Source organism: Bos indicus x Bos taurus, chromosome 10 (assembly GCF_003369695.1).
Source record: "Bos indicus x Bos taurus breed Angus x Brahman F1 hybrid chromosome 10, Bos_hybrid_MaternalHap_v2.0, whole genome shotgun sequence".
NCBI lineage: Eukaryota > Metazoa > Chordata > Mammalia > Artiodactyla > Bovidae > Bos > Bos indicus x Bos taurus.
Window position 1 is genome coordinate 23,775,646 of NC_040085.1, and position 16,553 is coordinate 23,792,198.

Below are 16,553 nucleotides of genomic sequence, written 5' to 3' on the forward strand. Positions count from 1 at the left end.
ACAGAGAGGTCACTTGCCCAGGGTCACACAGCTAATAAGTAGTGGGGCTGAGAATGAATCCCCACTCTAAGCCAGAATTAGTCCGGCTCTGGAGTTGAGCACTTGACCACCAGGCTGGATGGCCTCTTCACTCACTCACCCTTCAGAATCTGTCACTCTTTCAACATCATGTTTCTGATATCCACAATTGTCGTCCACAGATTTAGTTTATTCATTTTCACAGTTTTACTGTATTCTGTTAAATGAATATAATATATAAGCATCACTGATGATCATTTTAAATCCACAGACGCAGAATAACTGGATCTAACTGGGTACCCGAGATATTTTCCAGTTGGACCTTTTTTTTTTTTTTAATTTTATTTTATTTTTAAACTTTACATAATTGTATTAGTTTTGCCAAATATCAAAATGAATCCGCCATGGGTATTCATGTGTTCCCCATCCTGAACCCTCCTCCCTCCTCCCTCCCCATACCATCCCTCTGGATCGTCCCAGTGCACTAGCCCCAAGCATCCAGTATCGTGCATCGAACCTGGACTGGCAACTCTTGTCTCCAGCTATGCATATAATTGGCGAGTTGACTTCTAGGAAGTAGATTTCATCTATAAAAGATCTCAACTGGCATCCTTTTGAAACTTACTACTACTCTTCTGTGTTTTTGATGGGTTTCCCTGGTAGCTCAGATGGTAAAGCACCTGCCTACAATGCAGGAGACCCGGGTTCGATCCCTGGGTCAGGAAGATCCCCTGGAGAAGGAAATGGCAACCCACTCCAGTATTCATGCCTGGAAAATCCCATGGACTGAGGAGCCTGGTGGGCTACAATCCATGGGGTCGCAAAGAGTCGGACACGACTGAGCGACTTCTGTGTGTGTGTGTGCACTGTGCTTGGGCTTTCCAGATGGCTCAGTGGTAAAGAATCTGCCTGCCAGTGCAGGAGATGCCAAGACTCCAATTCAGTCCCTGGGTCGGGAAGATCCCCTGGAATAGGCAGTGGCAATTCCCTCCAGTATTCTTGCCTGTAGAATTCCATGGACATAGGATCCTGATGGGCTACAGTCCGTGGGGTTGCAGAGTTGGACACGACCGAGCACACACACGACAACACAGTGCTTAAGACCTATAAAATGCAAACAGTGAAGGTTTCCATCTCACAGGGCTACTGGGAGAATTGAATGGCTTAATTCAAATAAAGCAGGGAGACTAGTACCTAGCAGACAGTACGCACCCTGTAAATGTCAGCTGTTACTATTTGCTCTTATCATCTATCCTGTTCCTCTTGAACCTGATTATTAGGTTGTTTCAATTTTTCATTATTGCATATATTGCAACAATGAAAGCCCTGTGTCTAATTTTAAAATTTTCTTTTGGGTATCTCCCTAGAAGAGGAATGGATAGCTCATAGGGTATGTATGTGTTCAGTTTCACTTGATGCTGCCAAAGCTTGCTGTGTACATTCACACACCCTCATACATGTTTTGGGTTCCTATCACCCATTATTGTCCTCAATGTCAGTTGACATTCTCTGTTAGATTTGCCAATCTGATGGTTGAGAAATACTGCCTTGTTGAATTGATAAGCTGAGTAAGAAATAATGTCATGTTGTGGAATTAGGTTTTCAGTAACAACTTTATTGAGATATGATTCACATGCTGTAAAATTTACCCTTTTGAAAGTGTTCAATTCAGTGGTTTTCCATATATTCACAAGGATCTGCAACCATCACTGATACCTAGTTTTAGGAGAAACCCCTTATTCATTAGCAGTCACTCCCACTTCTCCAGTGCCCCCAGCCCCTGGCATTGCTAATCTACTTCATGTTTCTTTTATTTACCTACTCTGGACATTGCATGTAAATGGAATCATATAATATGTGGATTTTTGTAGCTGGCTTCTTTCATTTATCTTAATAAAATGGATTTTTTAGGTTCATCCATGATGTAGCTTTCATTCAGCACTTCATTCCTTAAAATATTCTGTTGTGTTAATATACTACCATTTGTTTATTCATTTATCAGCTAATGCAAAAATTTGGACTGTTTATACTTTGGCTGTTTTAAATAATTTTAAATAATGCTATAAAAATTCATATGTATATTTTTTATAGACAAATTTTCATTTTCTTGGGTATACATATATTAATATACCAAGTAGTGGAATTGCTGGGTCATATGCTAACTATGTTTAACATTTTGAAAAGCTGCCAAACTGTTTTCCAACGTGATTGTACCATTCTCTAGTTCCATCAGCAGTGTATAAGGATTCCAGTTTCTTCACATCCTCATCTCTATGCTTGTTATTGTCTTTCTTTTTAATTCTATCCATCCCTAGGGGCTAGGAGTGGTATCTCCTTGTGGTTTTGCTTTGTATTTTTCTGACTGATGATGTCGAGCTTCTTTTCATGTCCTTATGAGCCATCTGTCTTTGGAAAAATGTCTAGTTAAATATTTTGCCTATTTTTTGAGTTGGGTGATTTGTCTCTTTATTTGAGTTTGTAAGCTATCCATGTAATCTGAATGTAAGTCCTTTATCAGATACATGATTTACAAATATTTTCCCCATTCTGTAGGTTGGCTTTTGACTTTCTTGATGTGAACTGGTGAATTTTTTTTTTTTTTTTTTTCTGTGCTACATGGCTTGCAGGATCTTAGTTCTCCAAACAGGGATTGAACCAGAGCCCCTGACAGACAGTGAAAGCACCAAGTCCTAACCACTGGACAGCCAGGGAACTCTCTGGTGGATTTTAATATTTGCAGTTTTGTATGTTTCTCCAAAATTTTAGTTTTTCAGATTGCCTTTATCCTGTCTGCTGATAGGATAAAGTGGTTCACAAGCCAGATAGCCTTGGCGTGTGCCCTTAGAGTACAGGGAGTCCATCCAGTATTCCATAGATCAGAAACTCTTACCTTGGTCACAAAAGCACAGATTTCCCAAGCAGATCTCAGTGAGCTTCTCAGTTCAGTGAAGGAAGATCAGTTTTGATACCCAAGAGGAGATACCCTCACAGAGTCTGAATTTAATCATGAAAAGCACTGGAAAAGCTACCCCTTATATTTCAGACTGCTAACTGATTAATTCAGCAGTATTTGGATTTCTGTTTAACCTGACCTTTTTCTTCTTTCTTTTTTTCTCCTCTTTTCTTTTCCTCCTGTCTCCTCCCCACTCCCTGTTTTGATTTCAGATTGAAAATGGCTCAGGAATCAGTCAGCAAGTTAACAGCAGAGAAGAAAGTGGAGACAAAGAAAATCAACCCCACGGCTAGTCTGGTGAGATGCATTTTTCATCATAACCTCAAGGCTTTTCACTATGCCTGAGGTGCACCCAGGAATGGGCCTAAATTTAAAGGATGAAACTCAGAGGGATGAGTAGTGTATATATCCTCAGTTCCCATCCCAGGATACCACATGGTGAGAAAGGACATAGGTGAGGAGCAAAACCCAGCCCTGTGTGCTCTTCTAGCAAATTCAAACAGGGTCCTTTCCTGATAAACTAAATGTAGTCACTTGCCATTTTACATCCTTGCCCATTGCACCTCACACAAAGATCCCCTTCATCTCAAAGTACCCTTTTCCTGAACTTGTTGGAGAATTTTGCCCTCAACAGTTCCTTTTCCTTGTTAAAGAGAGGGGCAGGGAGTAGCCTCTTTTGCTAGTTGGTAAAACTGAGATGCAGAAAGATACAGCCTACCTAAGACCACTTTTCAGACTGCTGACTGGTCCCCTGATTGCTCGCCCTAGGATAGAAACTAGCAGACTAGTAGTGTGTCTTCCTAGCCAGGAAGGGAAGCTGTCCTCCACAGTCCCACTGGCAATACTGATCACAAGGCATCTCCACGATACAGTTGGAATAGCTGAATGGTTAGGAACCCAAGGTATAGAGGTTCAAGTCCCAGCTTAGCCACTTAGTAGTTGTATTTTACCAGTTGTGAAGTTACTTCATTCTTCACTAGTACTTTTGCCAGTTGCTTTAAATTCTTTGACCATCTAAGTGGTCAGTAAGTGAGATGATTTCTGTTAACCAACGACAGTGTTCTCCTAACAACCCCATCAGCAGCTCAGCAAATGTTGAATGAGAAATGGGGAAGTCAGGGCTATACGACTTCGTCAGGGACAGCCATGGTTGGCTTACAGAGCTCCTACCTGAATGGAAACGTTCTGTGCCCATTTGGTGGTGTATTTGGTACACTCATCTTTATGTGGTGTATCTATATTTTTGGTGGCAGTGGGCTCAACTCAGATTTTTGTCTTCTTCCCTCGTTATCCACTGCTCATTCCCCAGGCCTCTATCCTCTCATTTCTAGGGCATTTGGTACAACTCTATTCAGCATCATACACCAACATTTGAGAAACATATCAAAATTTGAGAAAAGTGAAAATTTAGGAAAAGGAATAATAATAAACTCAATTTTGTCTCAAATAACAGAAGGAAAGACTGCGTCAGAAGGAAGCTAGCGTGAGCACCAACTAACACAGACACAGGAGAGCAGTGATGGTGAGGCATAGCACCCGCATGACCCTCTGTAACACCGGTGCTACAAGAAGCCCTCAAAAGATACATCACTCAATGTTTATTTTGCTCATCTCTTTCCGAGAACCCTGTGCCTTCTTAAAGAAGCCCCTTGTTAAGCCATAGGAACAATGAAATGCTGCTGAAGAAGTATTTGAGAACTGTTTCTTCTAGAGGTCCAAAGTTCCCTCACTACAAGACCAGAGAATTACCAAGATTTTTCAGTTTTTCTTTTTTTAAATCAGGGACCTCAAGCTTTCTAACCCAAGCATGATATATGTAAACTTGTGACAGAAGAAGAGATGGATTTTTTGTGACAGCTGCCTTGAGCAAGTTCAAGCCTTGATCTTTACAATAATCAAGCCTGCATTTTGATTCTATTGCAGCAAGATCCTGAAGCACCCTTCTTGCCAAAAATGTTGAGACTTACCAGAATTATTTTAAGAGGCCCAAGACTGTATGCCCCACACTCAAGAAATGGTTATTTTTTCATTGTTTTTCATGTGTTAGAAAGAACAGAACATGGAATTATACATGGATGGAGAAGGAGGTTAAATAGTCATAAACTTCTTTCTGGAGAACAAATTATAATACAGGTAGTTGGCATTAGCCATTTAGCAAGACCCATTCCTCTGTTTTCATATCAGTTCATTGAGGTTTCCTAGGCCACTAGGAATTCTCTACCCTTATTTAAAAAAAAAAAAGAAAAAAACTATGATAACTGAGCAGCAACAGACTTGGGGTCAAAGCATCTGCTTTGATGAGTGACCCAGTATCAGCCAGAGTTCATTTCACACCTCAAATCATCTATGAGTGGATACACCATGTTGAACTGCAGCTGAGCTGTACACCAGGTTCTGGGACTGAATGTGGCTGGACCTCTCCCATGCACCCTGGGAGGCAGTGTCTAGACAGGAGAGCAAATGCTACTTGGAGCTGTTTATCATGACCTTGACTGACAGACATGTGACCTATGATTGAAGCAGGGGGGTTTAATGTCCAAAAAAGAGAGGGTAGTAAAAAAGTTCTTTACATCAAAATGGGAAGAGGGTGATTACATTGATATTGAATTTTGAGTTCAATAGGTAGTTTTTTCTGACCCTGGAAGCCCGTGTGATTACTGCCTCTAGAGTCACAGGAAAACCACCTTGGACCTCTCGCCACTCTCCTATGCTGTGAGAGGAGAAGAGAGGAGACTTGGCGTGAACTGAGGTAAGGATCAAAGCCTATCAGGTTTCAGTCTTGAAAGGAAAGAGGTCCAAGCTTTCTCCTCCCAACTGGTGGAAGACCATCTAAAGAAGAGCAGAAACCTTAACACCCTTCCCCATCTGCTGGTCATGTGTGAGCTGCCCCTTGCCCCAGCATCTTGCCAGAATCCCTCACCTTGCCAGGTACCTGAGTGTCTACCCAGGACCTGCCTGCTAGTTATCAGCCCCCACAGGGACCCCATAATAGATATAGCCAATTACAGCAGCACCATATCCTAATACAATGCCCAGGAATGCAGAGTCAGGATCAAATCTAGTCACAAGGCCATATTCCTGCAGGTGCTAGCCAATCTTTCTAATAATTAAAAAAAAAAAAGGAATGTAATAACATGGTTTGTTTTTTTTTCCCCAAAAAAATAAAAGAATAAGACAAGCAAAACAGAAGAGCTGGTAAGAACTTATATGGCTAATAATAGTTGCTTGTGAGCAAGCCTTTCTTACTGCTTTCTTAGATTGTTTTTCTCTTCATTTTCACTTAATGGTGAGGACCTAAGAAATTCCTCAATTTGAAACAAATCCTACTTACAGCTACCCTGTACTCTGTGACAGTCCTTCTAGTATTAACGGACAAAAGAAAAAGCGCCTGTTTTACCCACGCTCAAGTTGGATTTCATTATAGCAGACAGACCGGAATTTGGCAGTAAAATAAAACCTTTTCTAAAGAGCAAAGTTTGCCTACCTCTGTTGGGAAAACCTAGGGAGTCCAATGTACTGTTAATGTGTGAAGACACCGTGGCAGGATCCCCATGACTCACCCAATTTGCATCCTGCATTCGGCATCTGGACACCCCTCCCAAGTCCACATGTGGACTGCAGTGCGACGGTGCCCTCATTTGTAACTTGACCTGATGCTTGGTAAAAGTTCACAAGACTTTGTCCAAGGTGGATCATCTTAAACAACCCAGAGGCCCTGAGAGAATCACCTATCCAATATGCAGCTGAGATTGTGTTAACTACAGCAGGTGTCACTAAACTTTTCATGAGTAAGTAGTTGGGGTATGTTAAGTAGTTGGGGTATGGTGAGTAGTTAGCAGCTGGGGCATGTCTGGCTGTTCTTAGCCCAGCCCTGCCTGCACAAGAGGGACAGTGGCCAGTATTTCTACCCTGTGTTTAACCAGACATATTTGACTCACTAATCAGACTCAGAGAAACTTAACTTATAACAACATCATCTCTGCCTAGTTAAGATTCATTAAAGCTGAGGGCACAGTGGATAGCAGTTCAGATTCTTGCATAACCTGCATAATCATCAAGCACACAAGTATATCATATATGACATAAAAGCATTATATAAACATGTTAGGTGAAAAACAGGCCTATGAAGTATTGAGGATCAAGTGAGGCAGAGGTGTGCTATATGGCTTTTTAACCCAAGAGGCAGTTTATGGGCGGAGACACGGTGAAGGGAAAAGGTAGCCAAGAAGAAATGAATGATATGATGATAGGCAAGGCCCAGGAGTCACAGGTGATACACCTGCTGCTCAGAAGTTACCTTTTGAATCCTTGGGTTGATGTCTATGAAATCTCTTTAAACATTCATTGCAACTACCCAGGAACTATGGAGAAAAAAGTGAAATCTGGGAAGTAGAATAAAGAGATCCAGTCATGCTCTTCCATCTTTAAATGTTTTAGCCAAAACAGTGGGCAACATGATGAGAAACTGGATGCCAGATTGGACTCCGGTCTTCAGTCCTCTTTTCTTCCCGGTAAGAATAGTGTATGCTGCACACCTGCTCAGCCGCTCTTAGGCACATCCTTTTCTCATAAGTACCGTAAGGAAAGGCATTTCCCAAATGCTCATATGCTGCTGGTGGAGAAATTAAAGGAAGGAATAAAACTCTTTGGTAGTATTCAGCAAGGTGAAGAAGACATTGGTACAGTCCTTCCAAGACCGTGATCAGATGTATCAAAAGATATGTAAGTGTATTTTTGGTAGAGATTTGCTTGTTGGACTGGGATTACACATCTCTCTCTCTAGATTATACCATCTGCATGGGGAAATTTTAATTTTACTTCTTTGTTGGACAACATATTTTATTTCTATTTCATTCTTGCCTGGTGTCACTAACATAGATCATTGCACACAGCACACAGCACCTAGTCAGCCAGAATATGAAGGGGAATTAGTGGTGCAGACCTGTGGGCTCTTTCCCAATAACCAGACTGTAACACTGACATGGGAACTTCATTCCCTGATGTTCTAAATTGGTCTGTTTTGTAGTACTGCCACCCTTGCCAAACAAAGATAAAACCAAATTGGAGCTTTCTGTGTGAAGAGGAGGAAGAAGTCAAAAAAAAACATAGCTTTTACCCCCAAAATAACTGATGCAAATATCAAATATCCAATTCTATAATTAGTTTAAATAGTCTAAAAATTGCTAACAAGAACTCTCCACTAGGTTTGAGCTTCATTTTTCTTTGATCTTGCCCGTTCTCATCATTTAAAAACAAAAAGACCAAAAGGTAGAAGGGGAAAAGAAGCATCAGCAGATTTGGAAGTCAACAAATTAATTAGTTCCTGAATCACAAAAGAAGGACATATTGTGAAACCCGGTGTTGTAGAGGTCCTAAGCATATAAGAATTTGAACAGCTGTGAGGACTGATGAGTGTGGACAAAGTAAAGCTCTTAACTGCCCACTTGAGACTTCAGCCTAAACCAGGCAATTTTCATAGTGGGTTCAAGAGAGTGAAGTATTGCTCTGAACAATTTATTTTTGGAAAAATCACATACAAAGAGAAGTGGTATGTAGAGAAAGAAGTGTTAGACAATTAAAATTTCCTTTCTCTGCTTCTCTTGTAAGAGCAGTTCATAAATGGATGGACCATCCAGAAAAGCATGAATACCACACTTCATATGTCAGGTTTTTACCATAGAAACACAGCTAAAGAGGGTGGACTGAATAAAGAAATGAACTTTCATTCAAGTCAGCTACTTTGTTATCATAAAGAAATCTACAAGAGAAACAAGTCTGTGCAGACAAGTTTACAGTATTTGAAATGAATGGCTAGTTTTTAACTTTTCCAAAATGTAAATAACTTTGTTGAACATATTTCCATTTTCCAGCTATGGAGAGAGACAGTCTGGCTGGTCGGAACCTTGTCTGCTATTGGTGCAGAAGTCATTTAAAGGCACCTTTTGGCACAGGCCTCAGCGGGTCTGGCTCCTTGAGACTCACATAATTGTATTTATAACTCCATTAGTGACTGAATCCAGGCATCACTGGGCTCAGTTACACCGCTGTATGCGACTCGGAGGCTCATTTTGTGTCATGTCTGCAAACCCGTCGGTTGTTGACACCTTGTTAGAGGCATTGAAGTTTAGTTTCACAGTTCTTCATTTCCCCTCCCAGGGAGCAGGCAATCTACCAGACCCTCCCAGATCAGTGCTTTGCTGGGAAGTAGTGAATTCCAGAGTATTATTAACATGTCAGACTGGAAACCAGTTCAGTAGTTTTATTTCTTCCAAGACCCTTAATCAACCCTGTGATATAAACTTAGCATTTGAGAAGTTTTTGTAGTTGACAGCTGACCTGGAAATGTGAAGATATGCAAATGTCAGCAAGGTGTCTCTGTCTCTTAAGGTGCCCATGAGGTTCCTACCAATGAAGAGATTAGCGGGGCAAAGCCGCATCTAGTAGGTCAGACTGTCCTTACTGGAGCTTCTGGATTCATTACCTCTCCACCCCCAGCTCCTCTCTCAGTCATCCTGGTGATAAATAGTAACATAGAGGACCTTTTTCTTCTCGTCCTCCCTTCTCTGATATGATGGTTCACGTTAGCCAGAGCTCAAACTCATTCTTGCGTATTATGTCTCTAGAGTACTTGTTCATGAATATCTTCTTCATGCTATAATCTGGGAAAGACTGGTTTAATCTCAAGTTTTTATATAGAGTGGTAGCTAAAGCCATTATTTTACATTCCATCTCATATAACTTTCTATTTTTCAATATTTTCTTAAATATACTAAGAATCACCATTGTATCTCCTTTTCTGAAAGCTTATTCATAGACTTCTGTGGGCTGTTGTTTTTGTTTTTGTTTTAATGCTTTGTGTGAAATTCAGTAGCACTGGGTGAGCAAAATGCAAATGAGCCCAATTTCCCACAGCAATTTGGCCTTCTTCTCCATGGAATAAGCAACCTTCTACCACCCTTAAGCTGTTTTGTAGGCTGTTTGCCTAAATTCTACCTGTGCAGACACCAAGGGGTTCTTCTGTCTTTGAAGCTGTTAAGAATGTCTTAAAAGAGAATGAGTACTTCTCCCCATATATAGTGTGAGCTGGCAGTGTTTTATAGTTAGTATATCAAGTAAGAAATCTAATGTTTTCAGGCATGCATTCCCAGAGGTCTATCAACATCTTTGGCAAAATTATACATACTTTCTTTCCCTGTTCTCTTCTAAGACTTGCTTCCATTCTTGTCTCATGAAACAAATGTATTTTTGTTTATTCACCTGGGTCAGCTTTCTAGAATGAGAGGCTAGTCCCATGGACCACTGAGTATAAAGGAAGTTACCCTGCACTGCCCCATGACGTGGTTGATAGGTGTGTTTAGGAATGCAAAGCTTTCTGGGGTATCTTGGGATGGATTTTTGAATTCCAGGTTTCCATGACGTATATAAAATTGGGTACATAGCATACAAAGATTATACTGTCGTCCCCATAAGAGATTAAGAGCTTTATAATCTATACATCTTAGATAGATTTCAGCAAACTGTAAGTAGCTCATTTTACCCCCTTTGTTCTTGGCAACTTGTTCCTATCTATAATCTTATTCCTTCACATCTGACCACCAAGGCATGAAGTGTCAACCCACTCATATCGCCCCCTGCAAAATCCTCTAAAGATGTCCATTTCCTTTAGAAACAAATCCATGGGTAAGAGGGGAAAGTCTAGTGACCATTCTCTTAGCCCAGGGTGCCACACATGGGATTTTGGGCTAAGTCCATACCAAATATTAATTTTACAATTTTTTAATTTCTCAAGATGCAAATAATGTGATTATTATTAATAGGATGTAAAATCTTTGAAGAACATAAGCATTAAGAAAAAAGGACTTCTCTTTAAAGAAACAATCGAAGATATTCCTCAAAAGACAGAAACTTTTAAAATTAGAAATTGAATAATTTTTAAGATTCTTTGGAGAAAATATGTCATTGATTCATCATAGTCTTTTCCTTCTCGTTGAGTTTTAATTTAGACTAGCATGGGAAGCAGAGTGCCCCTGGACTTTGATTTAGGGGATCGTGCTTTGGCCTGGAAAGTCAGTACTGGCCTGCATGCCCAGAACCCAAATGAAGTCAGTCAGTGTCCTAATGAGAATCAGGCCTAACAGAAATGTAAATTATTTCAAGACCTTTAGGGTTTAATTTTCTTAGCAACACCCTTGACCCTGTTTCCTAAAATTAATTTGATCCATGCAGTTATGTGTCTTCATTTGGTGTTATGAGATTGCAAGCAATGGGATGATGGAGAAAAATAGACAGTAGAAAAGGAAAATTTGAACAAGGCCAGGGTGTAATGTTTTGCTGATATAATGCATTGTTAGGGAGCTGGTGACTGTTGCCATGGTTGTATCATGGGCAGCCTTTCAACAGAAGCTCAGGGCATATGTATGAGGGCAGTGGGAGTGCCCAGTATCTCCTATTGGTCCATGCTTGACAGTGTGCTGGAAAAGCAGATACATACCAGTGGACTGGCCTGTGCTTGCTGAAATAACTGCATTGAATTTCAGATTAATTTCCATGGGATCAGTTATCCATGAACCTTCCTGTTTCCTCACTGCCTGTTTAAAATTCATTTTGGCATCAAGCTTCATTTCATTTTTCTCCTTTCAGTACTTCTGCATTGTGTCCCCTTCCTTCACATCCTACAGTGACATTTGCCTCGCTTTACTGTTTCTCCAGGACCCAGCTTTCTGTCCCTCTTTCCCCCACAGACACCTGAAGTGCCCCTGAGCCCTCACTCCATCGCCCCACACCCATGCTCCATCCCCCAGCCCTGTGGACAGGGAGCTCGGCTGTCACCAAGAGAGACACAGCCTTGTGACTGCTTCTTGTTAATGTCAGCACCACCTCATCACTTAAGCAAAGAGGGAAAAATCCATAAAAGAGATGGAAAATACATTTCTTTTTTTATTATTATTCTACTTTATTTTAAGAGGCTTGAGAAGAGGGGTGGTTCCAGTCCTTCTCAGTTTCCCAGAGTTTTACTTTACAACTGTCTAAGGAAGGACCATTCTTTTGATAAATGTATAAATCAGCCCAGGTCACCAGCTATGATGCGTAAGACTCCAGTGTTGAATCTCTGTGCTGCTGGACAAAGTGACTAAATTCTGTGCAAATATTTTGAATCATAGGCTTTTTATTGCCCCTCAGTTCTTACTACTACTCATGATTCAAACATCTTCACGAAGCTGGGTCAGGATGTTGACAATTTGTGGTTATTTTCAGATCAACAGTAACTTACCCTCTTGAAAGCACTTAAAAAGAAAGTTAAGCGTATCTTAAATATTCAACCATTTGACCTGGAAAAAAGTTGGCTTTTCTGTTTAATTATTAGACCAATCTGTAGATGTAATCTTAAAGGGTTTTTTATGCAATAATGAAGACAGTTTGAGAAATGAGAAGGCACTTTAAAGACGTGAAACCTTGTATTATACACTCGTGGATATTTTTTAATAAGCTAATTGGATTCAGGTATTTTTTTCCCTTTAAATTTTTAAAAATATGTATTTCTAATTTTTTTGCATATTTAATTTTGTCAAAACTGAGAAATGCTCGCTAGTTGAACTTGTAAATGTTATTTGCAAACCAAATAAAGTATTTATTTTTAAAAAGAAAAGGTGAAGGAATCAATACGGATTTGTACATAATGAATATATGTGTGTGTGTGTGTGTGTGTATGTTTTTCCTTCCTGACACTACTTGGTCCTCACATCAATTGTATTTTTGTACATAGTGTATATATATTTGTTAGAAAATGTAGATTGTCTGTTCAAAGACTTCTGTCTCTGATAGATTATATTTATCCTACTGTTGATACCTCTCTTAATTTGTTTTAAGAGATAGAATTCTATTTTTTTGGAACTTGCAGAGAACTGCATTCATGGCTTCCAATTGTAAATATGCTAAGGGTATTTTAATAAATTCTGGTTTCATGTCTGTCTGGTGTGCAGTACAGATCTGTTTCCACGAGGCATTTAAGATAGTATCCCAGCAGTGCTATAATGTGGAGAATACAATCATTTCTAACTTGCCTTACTGCTTGAGGGCAGCATTACTGCTGAACTACAAAAGCTGGATCTCGGTAAGTCCATCATCTGCATTTTCTTTTTTCTCCTCTGTCCTCCACACCAACAGTGGGAAATCTGACTAGGCATTCAAGGCTAACACCAAACAGGCAAACCCAGCCGAGCATGGTCTCAACCGTACTGACCTGAAAGCAACTCTGCTTCAACATAAATTGCCCAAGGTTGGGTGTGGGGTGGAGAACCACAGGATTGGTGACTTTGTGTTATGAATTGGTAGAGTATGGAAACAGAACAGAAATATAATCGTATTTTAACACTAAATACAACATTCAAATTCTTTTCAGGCAGATGATAAGATAAATGCAGGTATTTATGAAAAAACTAAAAGACTTTCAGCAAAACACTGCTCTGTGAAATAGAAGAGCAGTCTTTGTGATTGCATGTTTAACTGATTCATTTGTTCAGTATACTTGAATGCCATGCACTCTTGAGTTCTAGAAGTTTGCTGAAATATGCCCTAATGGGTTTAATGAACACACATAGTTATCATCTGGGGAGACATTTTATCACTAGGAGAGCTTTAAAATCAGAGTCATAGAGCTGCAAAAATCTTCGGACACTGGATAAAAATCTCCATTTCACAGAGTTGAAAACCACTGTAATTCAAGGGACTTGTTGAAAGTTATACTCAGCATTAGTAAATACATCAAGACTGAAATCCACATCTCTTGACCCTAAGGCCAAAGCCCTTCCACCTGCTCAACTCATTCATCACATTAAGTTCTTTTCTTCAAAAGACCCCATTATGGAGAAATGTTCTAGAACTGTTGTTTGGAAAGTAGGGTCCAAATGCTCCTAAGGGTTTGGAGAAACCATTATTAAAGTTGTACCTTGAATTAAAGTACTTAGTAGAGGTTGAAGACTTCTGTGTCATAAAGACCTAGGAAAAATATTCCACCTTAGGAAGAATCTCCTCTTTGATTTACTGAGATTTACTCTCCCTTGCAGAGCATAGTGGTACCTGTTGAATTTTTAAGTATACATATTTGCCTATTCTTTAAATACTCCAGGTATGCCAATGGTCCAACTAATAGGCCATAAATTCCTGGGACTAACTATTCCCCTTTAGAGTCTAGCTGTCTCCTTTCACCTGGATATGATGTATTCATGGAAATAAGACATTAATGTTGGCCTGCACCAGCCACGCCTGCTTGTATGCCTCTAAGTCTCCTCCAGGTAAGGTTTGCTTCATGCCCATCATTGTGTGAGGATGAAAGGTAAGATAAGGTAACGTTATAGTTATCAACTGCTGCATAACAAAATACCCCCAAATTCAGTGTTAATAAACCATAATCACTTATTTTTCATGGTTCTTGTTAGTTTGAGAAGAACTCAACTGGACAGTTCTCACTTGGAATCTCATATTGTTTTAGTGCTGTATCCATTGGGTCTGCAGTCATCTGGATGGTTGGAACATAAGCCTTCAAGGTGGCTGACTCACTTGGCTGCCAAACTGTTGGTGGCTCTAGGCTGGGGGCCTCAGGGCCTTTGTCTCTACAGGTCTGCTTGAATGTCCAAGGTGAAATAGGTAGTATTTTCTTTGACCAAGGCTTTAAAGTTACTTTCATTGTATCTATTGATTGAGGCATTTATGAAGTTCTTCCCATGGAATGGACAAAAAGGACTCACCTCCTGATGGAGGAATGTCAATACTATAGGAAGAGCTTGTGAGATGAGAAATTTATTGGTACAACCATTTTTGGATAATACAGTTTGCCTCAGTAACTTGCCCTGTTCTTTCCATTTGGTTTTATTCCTATTTTTGTTGTAAAATTAAATTTCAGATTATTTTCAAAATTTTCCCTACTTGTTTTCCCCACATCTTCTCTCTGCCCGCCTATCACAGCACAGAAATGTTTGTCTTACTCCTCTGAATGTAGGCATTCTCTCCCATTACTATTGAAGTATAGTTGATTTACAATATCGTGTTAGTTTCAGGTGTGCAACATAGTGATTCAGCATTTTTGCAGATTATATTGCATTATAGATTATTAGATAATGTGCTATACCTTAAATCCCTTTTGCTTATCTATTTTAAATTTTTAAAAATATGTATTTGGCCACGTCAGGCCTTAGTTGCAGATCTGTGTTGTGTCACGTGAGATCTCTTGTTGCGGGGCATGCGCTCACAGGCTTAGCTGCTCCATGGCATGTGGGACCTTCGTTCCCCAATTAGGGATCAAATCCACAGCCCCCGAATTGGAAGGCAGATTCTTAGCCACGGGACCACCACTTACCTATTTTATATACAATAGTTTATATTTATCAATTCCGTAACCCTAATTTGTCCTTCTCCCACCTTCCTTCTCCTCTTTGCAACCACAAGTTTGTTTTCTATGCCAGTGAGTCTCTTTCTGTTTTGTGTATACACTTGTTTTGTATTCTTGTTTAGATTTCACATAAAGTTATACAATATTTGTCTTTCTCTGTTGGACTTATTTCACTAAGCAGAATATTCTCTAGGTCCATCTATGTTGCTGCAAATGGGACTATTTCATTCTTTTTATGGCTGAATAATATTCCATTATGTGAAATATTTTTTTAACCCAGTCATCTGTTGATGGCATTTGGGTTGCTTCCATGTCTTGGCTATTGTAAGTAGTGCTGCTATGAACATTGGAGTGCATGTATCATTTCAAATTTTTCATTTTTTCCAGATATATACCCAGGAGTGGAATAGCTGGATCATAAGGTAGCTCCATTTTAGTTTTTTAAGGAACCTCCATATTATTTTCCATAGTAGCTGTACCAATTTATATTCCTACCCCCAGTGTACAAGGGTCCCCTTTCCTCCACATCCTCCCCAACATTTATTTGCAGAGTTTTTGATGACAACTATTCTGACCAGTTTGAGGTGTTATATCACTGTTAATTTGCATTTTTCTTGTAATTGCAATATCGAGCATTTTTTCATGTACCTACTGATCATGTGTATGTCTTTTTTGGAAAAATGTCTATTCATGTCTTATCCCCATTCTTTGATTGGAATTGTTTTTAATGTTCAGTTTGTGAGCTGTCTGTGTATTTGGGGTATTAAGTTCTTGTCAGTCATATCATTTGCAAACATTTTATCCCATTCTGTAGGTTGTATTTTCCTTTTTAAAGGCTTCCTTTGCTGTGCAAAGTCTTTTGATTAGGTTCTATTTGTTTATTTTTGCTTTTATTCCCTTTGCCTTGGGAGACTGATCCAAGAAAATATTGCTACAATTTATGTCAAAGAGGTTTAGCCTATGTTCTCTTTCAGGAGTTTTATGGTTTCAGGTCTTCCATTTAGGTCTTTAAAACCATTTTGAGTTTATTTTTTGTATATGGTGTGGTGTGGGGAAATGTTTTAATTTTATTGTTTTACATGTGGCATTCAGTTTTAAGAAGACACTTGTCTTTACCCCAATAAATATTCTTGCCTCCTTTGTCATAGATGAATTGACCATAGGTACATGGGTTTATTTCTGTGATATTCTGTTCCC

General features: G+C 39.6%; 1 protein-coding gene across 1 annotated transcript in view; it reads left to right on the forward strand.

Annotated features, from left to right (window-relative positions):
* FMN1 (formin 1) overlaps window positions 1–12,937 on the forward strand; it is a 457,430-nt gene extending 444,493 nt beyond the window's left edge. The window contains 2 exon segments of the mRNA XM_027553461.1: window positions 3,184–3,268; window positions 4,425–12,937. Coding sequence (XP_027409262.1) covers window positions 3,184–3,268; window positions 4,425–4,469 — 130 coding nt within the window. The 3' untranslated portion in view covers window positions 4,470–12,937.
* The last annotated feature ends 3,616 nt before the right edge of the window (window positions 12,938–16,553 follow it).